General features: G+C 42.7%; 1 protein-coding gene across 7 annotated transcripts in view; it reads right to left on the bottom strand.

Annotated features, from left to right (window-relative positions):
• The window catches only part of nsmfa (NMDA receptor synaptonuclear signaling and neuronal migration factor a), a 39,273-nt gene extending 35,591 nt beyond the window's left edge, over positions 1–3,682 (bottom strand). For 4 of the 7 annotated variants that reach the window (XM_085793773.1, XM_085793767.1, XM_085793769.1 and 1 more), the window contains exon 1: positions 3,280–3,599. In XM_085793773.1, the coding sequence (XP_085649899.1) occupies positions 3,280–3,350 (71 nt within the window). In that variant the 5' untranslated portion in view covers positions 3,351–3,599. Of the gene's footprint in view, positions 1–3,279 lie in introns of all 7 variants that reach the window. The other 3 variants (XM_085793772.1, XM_085793771.1, XM_085793770.1) reach the window with 3 other exon arrangements.
• Between the last annotated feature and the right edge of the window lie 11,779 nt (positions 3,683–15,461).

The raw sequence follows: 15,461 nt of genomic DNA, 5'->3' as shown, positions 1-15,461 counted from the left end.
TCCATAAGCATGCAGAAGATGACACAGGCACAGGCGACAGCCAGGTACAAGGAGCCTGTGTCTCTACACTGTATGGATCTCTATGAATCTGGTGGTCCATGATTGTATGGCGTCCTTAAGGCAGTGCTCATACATACGTGAGAAAACAGGTCACCTATCGACGCCTTCCAAAACAAGGTGTGCAAGTTATGTAATTCCTGTTAGTGACAGGTGTGAATAGTTGAGTGGTTCTTTGTCTCCTACTGCATATGTGAGTGGAAACATGCCCTCATCCTAGGATGGATGGATGGATAATGACACTGCCACATTGATCGGTCAGTAGGTCCACAGCTTAAGTCTACTGTAGAAACTACCCCAACAACTTTGATTCCCTATCATGACCTCTATGTCGTCACCATGAGATCTACTGTACTGTATGTTTCCTCTGGTGAGGACAGTCTTCGTCCTCTGGACACTTCTCAGTTTTCATCACTCTGACAGGGTGTCGGGTTCATTGCCCTCCCAAACAATGAAAGTGTAACAGAGTCTATCAGCAAGGCTATGCCAGAGAATAAGATTACAAAAGCTGTGAATGATAAATGAGTTTATGATTTGTTTCATGTTTCTCGCGAGAGTGAGGAAAGGCTATTTAAAGGATTACCACTTGATTTTAGGGATAGAATTAGGATTTGGGTTGAAGATGTTGCTGCTTATGGTTATGCCAGAATAAGAACTAGCCTACATTAAGGTCAATTCAAGGGTTAAAGCCTTGTATTAAGTGGTAATGGACAGGGATTGTCAGATCTTCTTATTCCAGAGTGTATCAGTAAGCACTGAGGAGTTACAGGTGTGTTTACTGTCACTTGTCCCAGTTTATGCTTAGACGTGTTGGCAAAGGAGGATGACTCAGACTTTCATATAGACACGAACAGCTAATGTAAATTGCCTGTGAGTTGCCAAACAAGGTTTGTGAAAGTGAGTGTATTTGTGTGTCAATATATGCAAAGGATTGAAGGTTAGGGAGAGGAATTAAAATGATTTGATGTACAGTACAGCAGCATTTTCAGTAAAGCTGCACTGAGAGAGAGGGAGAGAAGTGGAAGTGTATCATGTTGCTAACAGAAGAATGTTTTCACCTCTCTGACCTGCTAAATGTATTAAATAGTGAACCAGACAGTGTATTTTCTTTGTGTTTGGCAAACAATCAACAGTAAGCATACCTCATTTGAAGGCCACAGGCCAGGTAGGTAGCAGGGAAGAAATCAAAACACTTAAGTTTATCCTGGCCTAAGACATTACACAAGATCACAACAAAGTCTTTGGAAAAAATGGCATTGTGAAATACTCTGCAAAATAAATATCTAATGCCAAAAATGTTGAGACAAAAATGATAACACCGCAGAGAGAGCTCTAACGTTTACTACAGAGGAAAATCCAGACTGCCCTTCAGACACAATGGAGGGGAAACAAGAGCATAAGCAGATGAAATGGAGAGAGGCAAATCTGTGCGCATGAGCCCGACTGTTGGTATGCGTGTAGATATGTTTGTGTGTTTGTGTGAGGTGGGGGGAGAACCCACTTTGGAGAGCCCACGCTTCCACATTCATGAGGTCATGTGCAGGTGAAAGACTGATAAATATTGGATGTGATTCAGCTGCATCTGCAGGAGGGAAGGTCCATTCTGCCATTAACTCAGAAAATTAAACTCTGACTCGTGTGTGTGTTTGTGCTTTAGTGTGAAAGAGAGAGGGAAGAGGTCGGATGAAGCGTGTAAGAAAGTGAAGACGTGTGTGGTTTGTGACAGATATGCAGTATTGGTTTCGTAGTAGATGTGAACAAATGACTCACTCACTCACTCACTCACTCACTCACACACACACTTACAGTATACAGTCCCTGCTAAGCGCTGTAGCCACTTTTCATTTTGTATGAGCATCACATTCTCCTAATCTTTTCAGGTTGGCACACACACGCACTGTCTGCAAAGAAGTCTCACATGCCAGCTATATAAGAGGTGTAGCCTAATGTATAAGGGGGGACCACGTTCCTACACGTTCAGTGAAAGAATGACGTAATAGCACATCAGCCCACATCTGTGGATGTTGGAGTCTGCACGCACGAGTCAAGGTCATCCATTGACTGAATTAAAACCACACACCGGGGCCTGCTGGGAGGCGGGTAGCGGATGGATTTGGTGCCTCGGTGTGTGCGCTTCGTGTGCACACACACATATGAACACACAGTCGCACGTGCTCCTCGGCAATAAACTGCAGCTCAGCCTCATACACAGACATGCGACCCAGCGCAGGATGGAGATGGCTAGAGCTACACACCGCTGTGCCTGCACGACGCTAGAGCATCTGTATGCAGATGTGACCGTTATAAGAAAAAAAGAAAATCCATACAGCTCCCCTACACACACACACACATGCACACCGCATGCCTTTTATGAGTCGTTAACAGCTTTTAACGGGGTTGGACTCCGGCCAAACAGTCTGAGTCCCACCGCTGCTCCAGGCTGAATAAATTAAGAGCCGTCGTCCTCTGTGACTGTCCCAATAACTGTCCGTGATAGGTGATCACCGCAAACGACCGAATCAATCGCAGTGATTGATTAATTGACAAATGGATCATTCTGCCCGGCTGGGCGTGAAGGCAGCCGCCTCATCGCTGCGCGCTGTCCGCTCCAGGTCGATGCGGCCAGACAGAAAGCCGTTTGTGTTGAAATTGCAATAGAAACCAATTGACGGGCTGTTTCTAATAGCAGATTGTAGGTTAGTTTAGGTGATGGCAAAGTGAGGAAGTGCATCGGGGGTTACCTGTGAGTCACAGCAAAGACTCCCCTCGCTATGGAATCTGCATGACTTTCATTATACAACGACGCTTCATTCACAACAACAGTAAAATAATGAGAGAGAAAAAAAGCTCCGACGGGCCAAAGGCAATAAAACATCCCTTTCCAGATACATTTAGTGCTAGTAAAAGAAGGGATTGTCCAGTCAGGCTGCATTCAGAGCCCGCACGCCCCGGGCTATAGACGGGACAGTGGAGCAGACATGCGATAAAAGCGCAAAGAGCCTCTCTGCGCATCACAAAAAGAGCAGGGTGGCTGTGGCCCGGATAGCGCAGTGTGTTCATTCACCTACACACAAAGCTGCCACTCGTCTCAACTTCACACAGCAGCGCGCACACACAACGGGCTCAAACAACAGCCCCGTCCAGACTTCACCAGGCATGTGTCGGGATGTGAGATGGGGGGGAAGGACGGAGGAGGACGCAGGAGCTCCAGGTGTCACTCACCTAACTTTTGCTGCCACAGATGATATCGCATCGTTTCTCAGATTCTTCCTCTTGGACACGGCAGTTCCCATGCTGACATGGAAACGACGCAGGCGGAGAAACAGTTCATTCCAAAAGAGTCGATGGGACGGAGGGATGCGACAATAAGAATAAAAAAAAAGGGTCGTTTAAAAAAAAAAAAGGAAAAAGTTAATGGGAAATCCGGGAGCAGATAGTTCTGCTGAGGGTGGGGAAAAATGTAAAAAACAAGGAACAAGGAGGGATGTCAGCCTCTGTAGTTCTCCCTCTCTCCTTCTCTGCTCCGAGTCTCTCCGGATATGAGCACCTACGTGGGGTAGCTGCACAGCTGTCAGCGTGTGGCTGAAAATACACAGACCTCTCTCTCTCTCTCTCTCTCATTGATCTGAAAATGGAATGGTAGGGGTGGCTAGATCATCATCATCACCACAAATGGGTGGGGGTTGTGGAGGTGTTGTACTGTATGAGGGACACTGATGCCATCTATGAACCTCTCATTTTCATCTCCAACCAATTTTGGACTATTATCTTTTATCATTTCAGTCTTTTTGGTAACCCAGCCATCACCACCAGCAGCAGCAGCAGCAGCAGCATCTCATTTCAATCACACGCACAGTGAATGTGGAGACCTCTCATCTCCAGCCAAGGACAGTGGGAGCAGCGAGGTTGAAGCGCTGCAGTGCTCTCTGAGCGTCACTTCAAACAGCAGCATGATAAGAAAAGCTTTAGACATTGAGCTTTGTTGGTTTTCTGATGTTTTTTTTTCTTCCCTCCTAGTCAGGGGGACCTCCACTCTCATTGGTATTCAGAGGCGTAGACGTCTTGAGACTGATGGATCAAAAAGGGCAGCTGAAACGGAATTACAGTTACTGATCAGCACGCCAGTGAGTCGTTTCCTCCTTCAGACATGGATCAACAGTGCTCCAACTGTCCCTCTTGGGAAATTGTGGTTGGTATCCTAAACAGATGAAGGTCTATAAATCAGAATGCGATTAGATAGGAAATGTCAAATTATATTCCCCGGTGCAACCTGCAGCTTGGGAAAAGTATAGGAAAACATGTATGGTCAATCACATTGACTTCACATTCTTTCAAAATAGGTTTAATTCCTCGGGTCCTTTAAGTCATTAGTATTAAAATATGATGAGCTCATTGTTTGGTTGAGCTGCAACGTTGGTCACATGTGAATCCTGTTTTTCTTTTAATGGATCACAGGTAACCAGTGCTGGACAAAAAAGGTTGGTGATGGTTGCATTTGTTCACCAGCATGGGGTGCACAGTTTACCACAAGCCCCTCTAACCCTATATTGGAATGAGAATCATTCAAGAATGGATGTAGAGAAAGAAAATGGTTGAAACCAAAGCAAACTGAGGTCATTATCATTCTCACTTAAATCAACCGGCACAGCCACACACCTAGTTTGTTGTTCCATTTCAGGTTTCATTTCATGTAATCTGAAATCAATTAAACACATTAGTCTGTCAAATATCAAACAAACTTAATTATGATAGAGAAAAGTCCTTAAAGCAGAAGTAAGCGATATTTTTGTGTTAATATAAGTCTTAAATAGTTATATCTTCCGACAGCAATCACTTACATAGAGTGTTTGGACCAAAACACGGGTCTCTCAGTCGCTCTGCTCTGCTCTGAGCCGAGGAGAAAACTTTTCTCGTATCCTACAAGTTTTATCCAATGAGGAGAGAGAACGGCATGAAGGGCTGTGTGTGCAGCCAGAGCCAGTCTGGTGCAGCCAAGGGATGCGCGTGAATGTGGTGACGTAGGGACGAGGACCAATAGATCCCTGACGAGGGCGGGGGCTGCTAACTCCATCGGCTGACAAGACGTTATGGTGCGTTCAAGGCAGCCCGTAACTCGTGTTTTTCCGACCTGTGAAGTCGTACCAGTTCGATCTGGTACAAGTTCACGGGTCGGAAGTTACGAGTGGCCGTTATAGTGCACTTTCACAGGTAAAACAGGTCAGAAAAACATGAGTGGGTTGCCTGGAACGCTACAAAGTCGTGACTTGAAGCTGTAATTTATGGTTTCAAAAGCCTGCCTGGAACGCAGCATTAGCCAAAACGACCGGATCGCTTACTTCTGCTTTAATTCAGCTTGTCTAGATTTCTTGTTAAGTGATCATGGTTTTGAGATTTTTTTAACTTCCAGTCAGTGTCTCCAAGTCTAAGGAGGAAATTAAGTGAGATGGAAATTTGATGTAATAGGTGCTTTAAGATCCAAGCTGTAGTAACTAAATGTGAAATTATACAGATAATAGGCATTTGAATTTATTCATAGTGTTATAAAAAAGATGCAAATCTGCCTACTACCTGTTGAAAGAGGAACAGAGACCTATTCCAACCATAGCACTAAGGGCCAGAACATTATTCTGACACCATTACCTATTTAAACGTCTTAAACCTGACTAATAGCACTAAAGATCAATACTTTATGCAAAATCCTTATTATTTAATGGTATGTAAAAGCTTGCCTTTCCTCCAGCGTTGGCCTAGCATTAAAGTAAATTTGTTAACTCACACTGCTCTGAGACAATTTATCTCTAGTCCCCGGTAGAAGGTAAGTGCATGCATACACATGCACACAGGGGCTCATGCACTCACACATCATATAAACAGATAGAGGCTGAGGCAGCAGACGAATCGCCCAGTAACGGCCGATTAGCCTTCAAACATCAAATCAATCAATCTTTCAATCCACAGGTCATTTCACCAGCAGCTCCAGTGTGCAGGACGTCCTTGGGCTTTATATCTTTTTGCTCCTTTTGCCATGTACTTCTCCCACACACACACACACACACACACACACACACACACACACACACACACACACACACACACACACACACACACACACACACACACACACACACACACACACACACAAAGACAAAAGGAATGAAAATCGATAAATAAAGCAAAGCACCGCTGGGCTGGTGCGAGCTGCTGTAGGCCATTAAGCAGTAAATAATTCCAGGCAGCTCTGACGAGACCGAGGGATTGTGTGTGGATAGACTTTAGATCAGCACAAGGGGAAGGAGGGATGAATGAACGGAGAGAGGACAGTGCAGCTTCTCGCGCGAAAAAAAAGATGATGGAAAGAGGAGGAGGGATGAATGGAGGCATGAATGAACGGTAGGAATCTAAAAAAAGATAGGGGGCAGAGAGGGGACAGCATGCAGAGGAATGACTAAGAGAAAGAGAGATGCAAGGATGAATGAAGGAGAGATAAGAGTTTCCCGATCTATAAAAAGGAGTACAGCAAACACACTGGGATAGCACCTGGAAATTTGCTGAAAAAGGGCGGAGGGGAGGAGATAAAATAGTAGATGAAGGGCAGTGAAAATGGGAGGACAAGAAAGACACATGCAGCCATAAATCCACATCTGTCGAAGATATTAGTGTCTCCTATGACCCTGACAAGCACTCACCGTTTGATTGATTGCAAAGCAGATCAATATTTGAGTCTGCAACAGTTACAACAGCAGCCAGCCAAGTGGGCCGGGAGTCGCTGTGAGGGGGCGGAAATTTACACACTGTTCTCAGATCAAGTTTCCCCATGTGTGCAGATTAAGTTTAGGAAAAAAAAACACATTCCTGTTTAGTCTATGTTAAAACCAGTGTACAGTGTCACACTTTCTCATTGTTCTAACAATTTTTCCATTGATATATACCATTGTTCTTTTACCCATAGTAGCATGGCCATAATGTTGGTCTGTCAGTGAGTTGGTAAGTCCACTATACAGACTGAAAAATGATTACTGGGTGGATTTGATATAATTTTGTCTATGCAACAACTGCAAATCAAATGATATCACTGTGTGCTTCAGCTGCATTTGTCTTTATGCTAAATAGCAACATGCTAACACACTAAATGCATATTAACATGGTGCACAAAGCTCACCATACCATGCTGACATAAATATTTAGCTTTAAGTACTACAGCCTCACTGAGCTGGTTCGACTGCCTGATTGGTGTTGTGGGTTTTTTTTAGTGCTTCAAACTACAGAAAATGCAATAAAAGATCTTCTTTATTTCAGCTATCAAACCTGTGCACATTTAGCTGCCATACACTATCAATCCATCTGACAGTGAGGAAATGTGTGCAGAGCAGCTGATAAAAATACCATCAAAGCCTGAACCTGCTTGACGGGGCTGAAGAAGAAGTGCAATATTGTGAAAATGACTTGTGACTTCTCCTCTTGGGCAGTCCAGATATTTAATCTGTAAACATAATAACCAAATCATCAAGGCAACCTTACTCTTTGGACACAGTGATTGGATTTAAGGATGAAGTCAGAGGATGGGGTTTGATGTTATATTGGGGTACAGTAAAACTTAAGAGTGGATTGTGACTCTAAAGCTACAACGACAATATTAAACTTTGATTAGGGAATGCTAACACAGACCTCTTAAAATTCAGCCTTTCTTCAAATATACAGTTTCATTGTATGATATGAAGGGTCTAACCCACATTAAGGAATTATGGCTCCCAATGGTAATGAACTTTGATAGTGCATTATAATCTCATTTGCTATATTTGACCATTTAATTAAGTCATATGTTCATAACCATTAGAGAAGACAGTTGGCACAAAGCTTCAGAGTCAAGTAGGTCACCACCTCTTTTTAATTAACACACTGTATGTTACAAGACACAATTTGACAAGATGCAGTGATCCATCGTTGAAAATGTCAAATAATTTGTAGCATTGTGCAAGAAGAAAGGACTAGTTTATAGTCATTTTACTGGTAGAAGGACAGAGTAAACACTTTTATTCTGGCATTGATTCTTTTCACTTCTGTTTGGTTCACACAAACGGCAGCTTAGTTTGTGACTGTAAATGTTTATAACAGTTTAGATTGATGCAGGGTTGATTTTTTGTTAGCTTTGGACTGAGCATGTTAAAGACAATATTAATGGAACAGGTGAAAAGCCTCAAAACAGAGAGGTTTGTTTTTTTCTCTGCTTAAATAAATTATTCATGTTGCTTTTATGTCTCTTAGATCTCCCTACTATAATTAACTGCATATGTTTATCACAAACACCAGGCTGTTTTTAGTTTATGATGTCAGTTATGTGGGCTATAATATGCTTCAACTTTAATGACAAAGGATATCTAATATACTCTGTGGTGGTGTTTACTCACTCTACACTCTTAATTTGAAGGCATTTTAATGACTATATGTATTATATATGTGTGTATGCAAAGAATGGATGAATTGTCATACAGTTTAGTACAGACACGTAGGAGAAGGTTTGAACAATTTGTATTTGCAAATTATTGGAGTTGTCAGTCAGATCACCACTTTAATCCAGACTGAAATATTAAAAAAGAACAATGCTTATTGGGTATTGTTGTTGAACTTTGTACAGACAGTATAATCCCTCCCTTCCTTTCACTGTAGCAACCCCACGAGGTTCATATTTGTGCTTTTAAGTGAAACATCTCAACAATACTGCCACGAAATTTCCTATGGACATTCAGGTTTCCCACAGAACTAAAAGGAGAATTTTCATTCGGGCACTACATTGATGTATGAGTGAATATATTCCACTAAACATAGCCTTAGTACAACCTCACAGAACTGCTAGCTCGGCCGTAGACTCTGTCATTAAACAATAAATAGTAAGCTACTGCTTTGAGGAGACAAGCTCCACCATTACCACCCTGTTTATGGTGTAGTGCGAGTGGTCATGTTACTCTTCTATAAATCAAGTAAAAACACAGAAGCCTTTCTAACTCTTAAAGAAAACAAGTTACTGACTTGTGCATCAATCTGCGGTAAACCCACTCTTGAGGCAGGAATGTTTTCTGTAGGTGAGAGACAAAGACGGTGTGTGGTGAAAGTGGAGAGGAAAACACTTTAGGGAGCAGATTAGGGTTTTAAAAGAAAGCGACGGGGAGAAGAAATAACATTTCACTGCACTACTTTGTGTCAGCATGTATTAAAAATACACTGAAGAAAAGGTTGACACCTGCATCAGTATGTTGGCTCGATTTGACTCTCTCTCACTCTCCATTCAGTAAGGGAGAATTAGAAAAAGCTGCTGCTTATCTCTCTGTAAGTGAGGAACCTGCTCACCTGACCGAGCAGGGAGGGGCTGAGAGGAGATGGATGGCAGCAGTAAAGTGACAGAAAGCGAGGCACAGAAATGAAGTGTGCTGGTGGAGAAGGAGAGATTTTCATGGGCAGATGATGGATAGTGCAATCCATGGGCGGGGAGAGGGAAAGTGGGTTGAGTGTGTGTGATTTGTGTATGTGAGTCTGTCTTTAGCCAGTGGTAACCAGCGAGGCTGAGGAGTCTCGAGTCTCATTTTAGATTGCGGATCAGAATATATCACAAGATAATCTTGTATCCCATTGCTGCAATCTCAAAAAAAAAAAAAAAAAAGAAAACATGTAGAGCTTCCCTTCAGAGACTGAGAGAGAAATTACTTCAACTCCACTGGAGTGGTTGTATTTTCATCCTGCAGCTTGCCAAATCCAAGCAGCGTTCTTGTCAGGTTTTGTCCTTGTAAATACTTAAAGGACTAAAATGCTGTGATGGCTATTCTTGACCTAACTGTGATATATCGTTCCTCGTCACAACAAGCATTTCTAGAAAAATCCTAACCACATATTTTTTCAGGTACAGTGGTTCTCTTCTCACTTGACTCTCTCTCTCTCTCTTTCTCTCTCTCTCTCCAACCTGCTCGAACAGACCTAGTGGCAAATAAACAAGGTCAGCTATCCCCTCTGCATACATGGACTGGCCACCGCATCAATCTCACCCTAAGAAGCCTGTGTGAATACAATCACGACGGCACGCACACTCTCTGTAGCTGATAAACGAACCATGAGCACTTCCACAGGGAGGATGTGGATGTGTGTGTGTGGAATAAGCTGCCATACAAGCAGATCCCTATCAAAGAGTGTAACTGTAGCCTGCACCCGAATTTTCACTTAACGTCAGTGCCTTTTACTTGTACTGCTTCTAAACAGAGCAGACAAGCTGCCAGCAGAAGGTTTAATGACCTGTTTGATCTGTCGAAAAAAGTAATTGAAATTTATGTAAATGTGGCTTTTGATAAATTGTCCAATGTAAACTGACACTGTCATTTTAGCATTATTTTAAGGGAGGTGCATTGTTCATTGTTAGGGGTTATGAAAAAATACTGGGATTGCCTGATGAGATATTAAATTGGTCTTACCATAGAGATGGTAAGTTGTAAAGGATAAGACTGGCAGTAACCTTTATTTTTTTCGTCTTCTGCTCTCAATGCTTCATGTTCCCTTTTTATGGCATGTAGCCCCAAGTTCATTCATTCCTTCTTATGATTCAAATCTTTAGAACAGGTCAAAAAATATATGCTTTCATTTTTATAGACATTCATGATCCCCAGAGGATGATGAAGGCTTCCAACTTTAGACATCCTCACTTTTTCTATAATCCTCTTTATTTCCGATATATCATATCTACATTTAATACCTACTTTTAGGGACATTTTGCCTTTATTTGGAAAGGACAGTGGAGAGCGACAGAAAAGTCAAGGGGATGACATACAGCAAAGGGCCACAGGTTGGATTCAAACACATGTCCTCTGCAATCAGGACTAGTCTACATGGCACACACTCTCCCAGGTGAGCCACTGAATTTAAAAAAAGCATGTTGGCACTTCATCGTCACGTGTCCACCCTCTCTGCACAGTTCTGCAAAGAAAGCTCTTATTCAAAATGAATTAGCAGCCTTTTAAATCCATATGTGCAGTCGGTCCATTAGTTTTTTTCCAGCAAATGTTATTCAAGCACAAATCAGCTGTGCTTTTGTTGGGGAGTATTTTCAACTGTGATACAAGATGGCATAATAGAGATTGACTGAAAATATACCACAGTTCTCATCTTCATAATAATAAAGGAAAATGACACCCAGTATAACCATAACCATGTGGCTCGCTAATGTGTTTCTGAACATGAAGACAGCGCTGTATATCCATGGTGAAGGAGAGTGTGCTGCAGCAGGCTTTGGGTTAATACTACATAGGATAAACACACGAGTTCTTTTGGTCTTTTCATCGATTTTTTTGACAATATGAAAAACAGAATTCCACCAGACAGATCCCTTAACTTCTGAGTGTTGACAGAGTTTGTTTGTGTGATAGATGTTAGTCTATTTATTTGTTTATTCATTTAGTAATGATTTGGCTCCTGTAGTTGAGGTCAGAAATTACTTTTGCTGCATGTGGTAGCAGTGACTGTCAGACCTCTTTTGACAAAATCAGCAGCTTATATTATTTTCTCTTTTATTTTCTCCAGCTTGCCTGTGAAACCCGACTATTATTAATCTCCTCTCTCAATGCGAAATTTTGAATAGCGCCACAAGCAGAGCAGCTAATTTGCAAAGTGGATGTTTGATCTACTGTTCAAGGATTGTGTTCAGCCTTCAAATGTGGTGAAGGTGCGGAGGTGCTGGTGCTCGTATCCTCACCTGGTTACACCAGATTTGTCAGAGGCCTTACTAGTAGTTACTAGCATGTCAAAACTGAGGTTGTAGACATACTTGACGTCTGCCTTTACATTGAACGAAGCATTTGCTCTGTCCATGGTCCTGAAAACAGAAGCCAACGTGTGTGTAGCTCTCCATGGTGCTGAAACCAGACACTAGAAGGAGAACCACTGAGGCAAACAACTGCTGTGAATACTAATGCTGCGAATGACCTAGACAGAACATTTGGCAGAGACTTGGAAAAAGATGGTTGACCCTAAATGAGCCCAAGGAGAAATCCAGAAAGGAGAGAAGAGAGACTTCAAAATAGATGACAGTAAGTGGGCAGATGGGAAACACAAATTTAATAGAGGTAGAGAGGGCCGGGGGGAAATGAAACAGACTAATGAAATAAAATGTTAGACAAAGAGAGATAGAGAGTATAACTATCCCCCACAATAGTGGGTGGTGAAGTCCAGCGCACACATACTACGCTGTGTGTCTAAAAAGTGACTCCATGCCACATGTTGCCTCCACTTCCTCTTCACCTCCCCCGGGACGCAGGACAGCCCTCATTATTTATTACCAGTCGACACAAGCTTCATTAGAGGGCTAAACCGTGGTCTTTCTCCTGGTGACTCATCCCCAGTCGCGCCATGACGGTTCCATCCACTGCTGGGCAAAGGTGGTGGGATGGTAATTGTCATTCTCCCGTGTTAACGGGAATCCCCGCTGTCACGTCGTCCACCCACGCCCCTGTGACATTCAGGCAACGATAAATGAGGCACGGAATCCCGGAGATGATGCGGAGGATTAAAGGTCTTAATTCATTCGGATGATGAGGGGGACCACCACGCAGACGGCGCACTTGCTCTTCCCGTCTATCATTATTTTCTTCCCTCTTTCTCTTGATCAATGTTTCAGTCTTCAGCTCATACTCCGACGAAACTTGGAACCATTTAATCACCTCTTTGGATCAAGATTTTCCAGCAGCAAATATATAACAGTCATTATTTTACATTAGGTTTTAGTGAAAATAAATCTCTACGCCACTGACTCGACACTTGATATCAGCTGCATACAAAGCTTTCCCCCCCTGTGTGTACAGTGAATTGCTTCAACGGCACCACGAGTACTTCATCCTGCAGCATCGCATGGTGTTGACAGTGATGAGATGGCCCTTTGCTCTACAAAGACAGCGATCACTGTCAACTCTGTCATCTGTATGCTCCTGAACAAAAAGCAGCAGGCTCTCTCCCTAAGAAGAACCAGTGCAACGCTACTTCAGCAGTCAAGCAGTTCACATTTCTCTCTGTAGTGATCCCTGACAACAAACACTTTTTATTCAAACACATAATGCTGATTATATGTAGTTAAAGCAGAAGTAAGTGGTCCGGTCGTTTTCGCTAATGCTGCGTTCCAGGCAGGCTTTTGAAATCGTAAATTACAGCTTCAAGTCACAACTTACGACTTTGTAGCGTTCCAGGCAACCCACTCGTGTTTTTCTGACCTGTTTTACCTGTGAAAGTCACTATAACGGCCACTCGTAACTTCCGACCGGTGAACTCGTACCAGATCGAACTGGTACCACTACACGGTCGGAAAAATACGAGTTTCCTTGAACGCACCATAACAGTCCTCGTCCCTACGTCGCCACATTCACGGCGTCCCTTGGCTGCACACACAGCCCTGCATGCCGTTCTCTCTCCTCATTGGATAAAAACTGTAGGATACGATAAATGTTTTCTCTTCGGCTCAGAGCAGAGCAGAGTGACTGACAGACCCGTGTTTCAGTCCAAACACTCTATGTAAGTGATTGCTGTCGGAAGATATAACTATTTAAGACTTATATTAACACAAATATATCACTTACTTCTGCTTTAACCAGTACCAAGAGGACCTAAATCTGAAGCTTGTGTACATGTAGTATGAAGCTGATTGGTGAAAAATTTATTTAGGGTATGTTTAAAGGTACAAACAAAACAGATGAATGTATTACAGTAACAATATATTAAGTGGTTAATTCTAAACAAATGTGCTGTAAATCACTTTCATAGACCCTTAAAGCAGAAGTAAGTGATATATTTGTGTTAATATAAGTCTTAAATAGTTATATCTTCCGACAGCAATCACTTACATAGAGTGTTTGGTCTGAATCACGGGTCTGTCAGTCACTCTGCTCTGCTCTGAGCCGAGGAGAAAACATTTATCGTATCCTACAGTTTTTATCCAATGAGGAGAGAGAACGGCATGCAGGGCTGTGTGTGCAGCCAAGGGACGCCGTGAATGTGGCGACGTAGGGACGAGGACTGTTATGGTGCGTTCAAGGAAACTCGTATTTTTCCGACCGTGAAGTCATACCAGTTTGATCTGGTACAAGTTCACCGGTCGGAAGTTACGAGTGGCCGTTATAGTGACTTTCACCGGTAAAACAGGTCGGAAAAACACGAGTGGGTTGCTACGCTACAAAGTCGTAAGTTGTGACTTGAAGCTGTAATTTACGATTTCAAAAGCCTGCCTGGAACGCAGCATTAGCGAAAACGACCGGACCACTTACTTCTGCTTTAAATATTACAGTCAAGTCAAGATGAAATAAGTGCTGTAACAGACAGAAATTCAGGCTAATGAACAAAAGATAAAACTGAAAATACAAGATGGAGAGAAAGTGGTATTTTATACTTAAGTAAAATATATAGTCCTCCCCAAACTCTACACGTAATCTAGAGAGAGAGTTTCAGAAAGTAGAGATGCTTGAACAAGAGACTTACTGTTCACTTATGGTAAACATATCTCTTTTAAAAAGTAAGGTCTTTTTAAAGCTTTGATTGTGGATAAAAAGATGGGGCAGTACTTATTTTCACTGGCTCTATGACAATTGAAGCATTCAGCACAAAAACAAAAAAGAAATCACATCAAAGAAAATTGAAAAAAAAATCTAGTTCCTCTTATTTAGATGTGTCGAGAGATGAGTCATGTATATATCTGCCCGCTGCGGTGTAAGCGGGTGAATTTATGGTGTTGTAAAGGGTGATATAACTCGAACAGGGCAGTCCTCCAATCTCATTACTGGTCCAGAATCACCTCTGAGACTAATGGCATTCGTGTCAGCTCTAAAGGTTCAACTACAGTGTGTGTGTTTGTGTGTCTGTGGTGGGTGTGTAAGAGAGAAAGGAGAGGGAAGGCCTTCTCCGTACGTGACACCCATGCCTATCCCCACCTTGTCTCACCTTGATACTGCAGCACACTTCGCTTCTTCCATTTCTCCTCCTCTTCATCCTCACCTCCTTACTAAATCACTCGTAACATCAGCTCCCAGGTGACATATTTCCACTATGGACCTTAATAGGTTCCCGCGCTTGCTGGTTGGCTGAGGAGCAGTGGTTTGATTCTTTAAGGGGTAAAGGAGAGGCTGGATAGAGAGAGGAGGAAAAAGCTGATGGAAGGAGAAGAGGGTATGAAACATGGAGAGAAGAAAGTGGAAGAGATGGGATTAAATGGGAGCAAAAGTGGAGAAACTGAAATAGGTAATGTGCAATGGAAAACAAAGGACAGAGGTTGGGCTGGCAGCTGCAGGAGGAGATAAGAGTCATGGCTGGGGTACAAGGTGAAAGAGGGATTGAACCGTTTCACTTTGTTGCTTGAATCTTCTTGGTGTGATTTACTGTCCAGTGTAGTTTTAGGC

This window comes from Trachurus japonicus, chromosome 12 (assembly GCF_045865225.1).
Source record: "Trachurus japonicus isolate A0001 chromosome 12, Traja_1.0".
Classification (NCBI taxonomy): Eukaryota; Metazoa; Chordata; class Actinopteri; order Carangiformes; family Carangidae; genus Trachurus; species Trachurus japonicus.
This window is presented reverse-complemented; position numbering and strand designations above follow the sequence as displayed.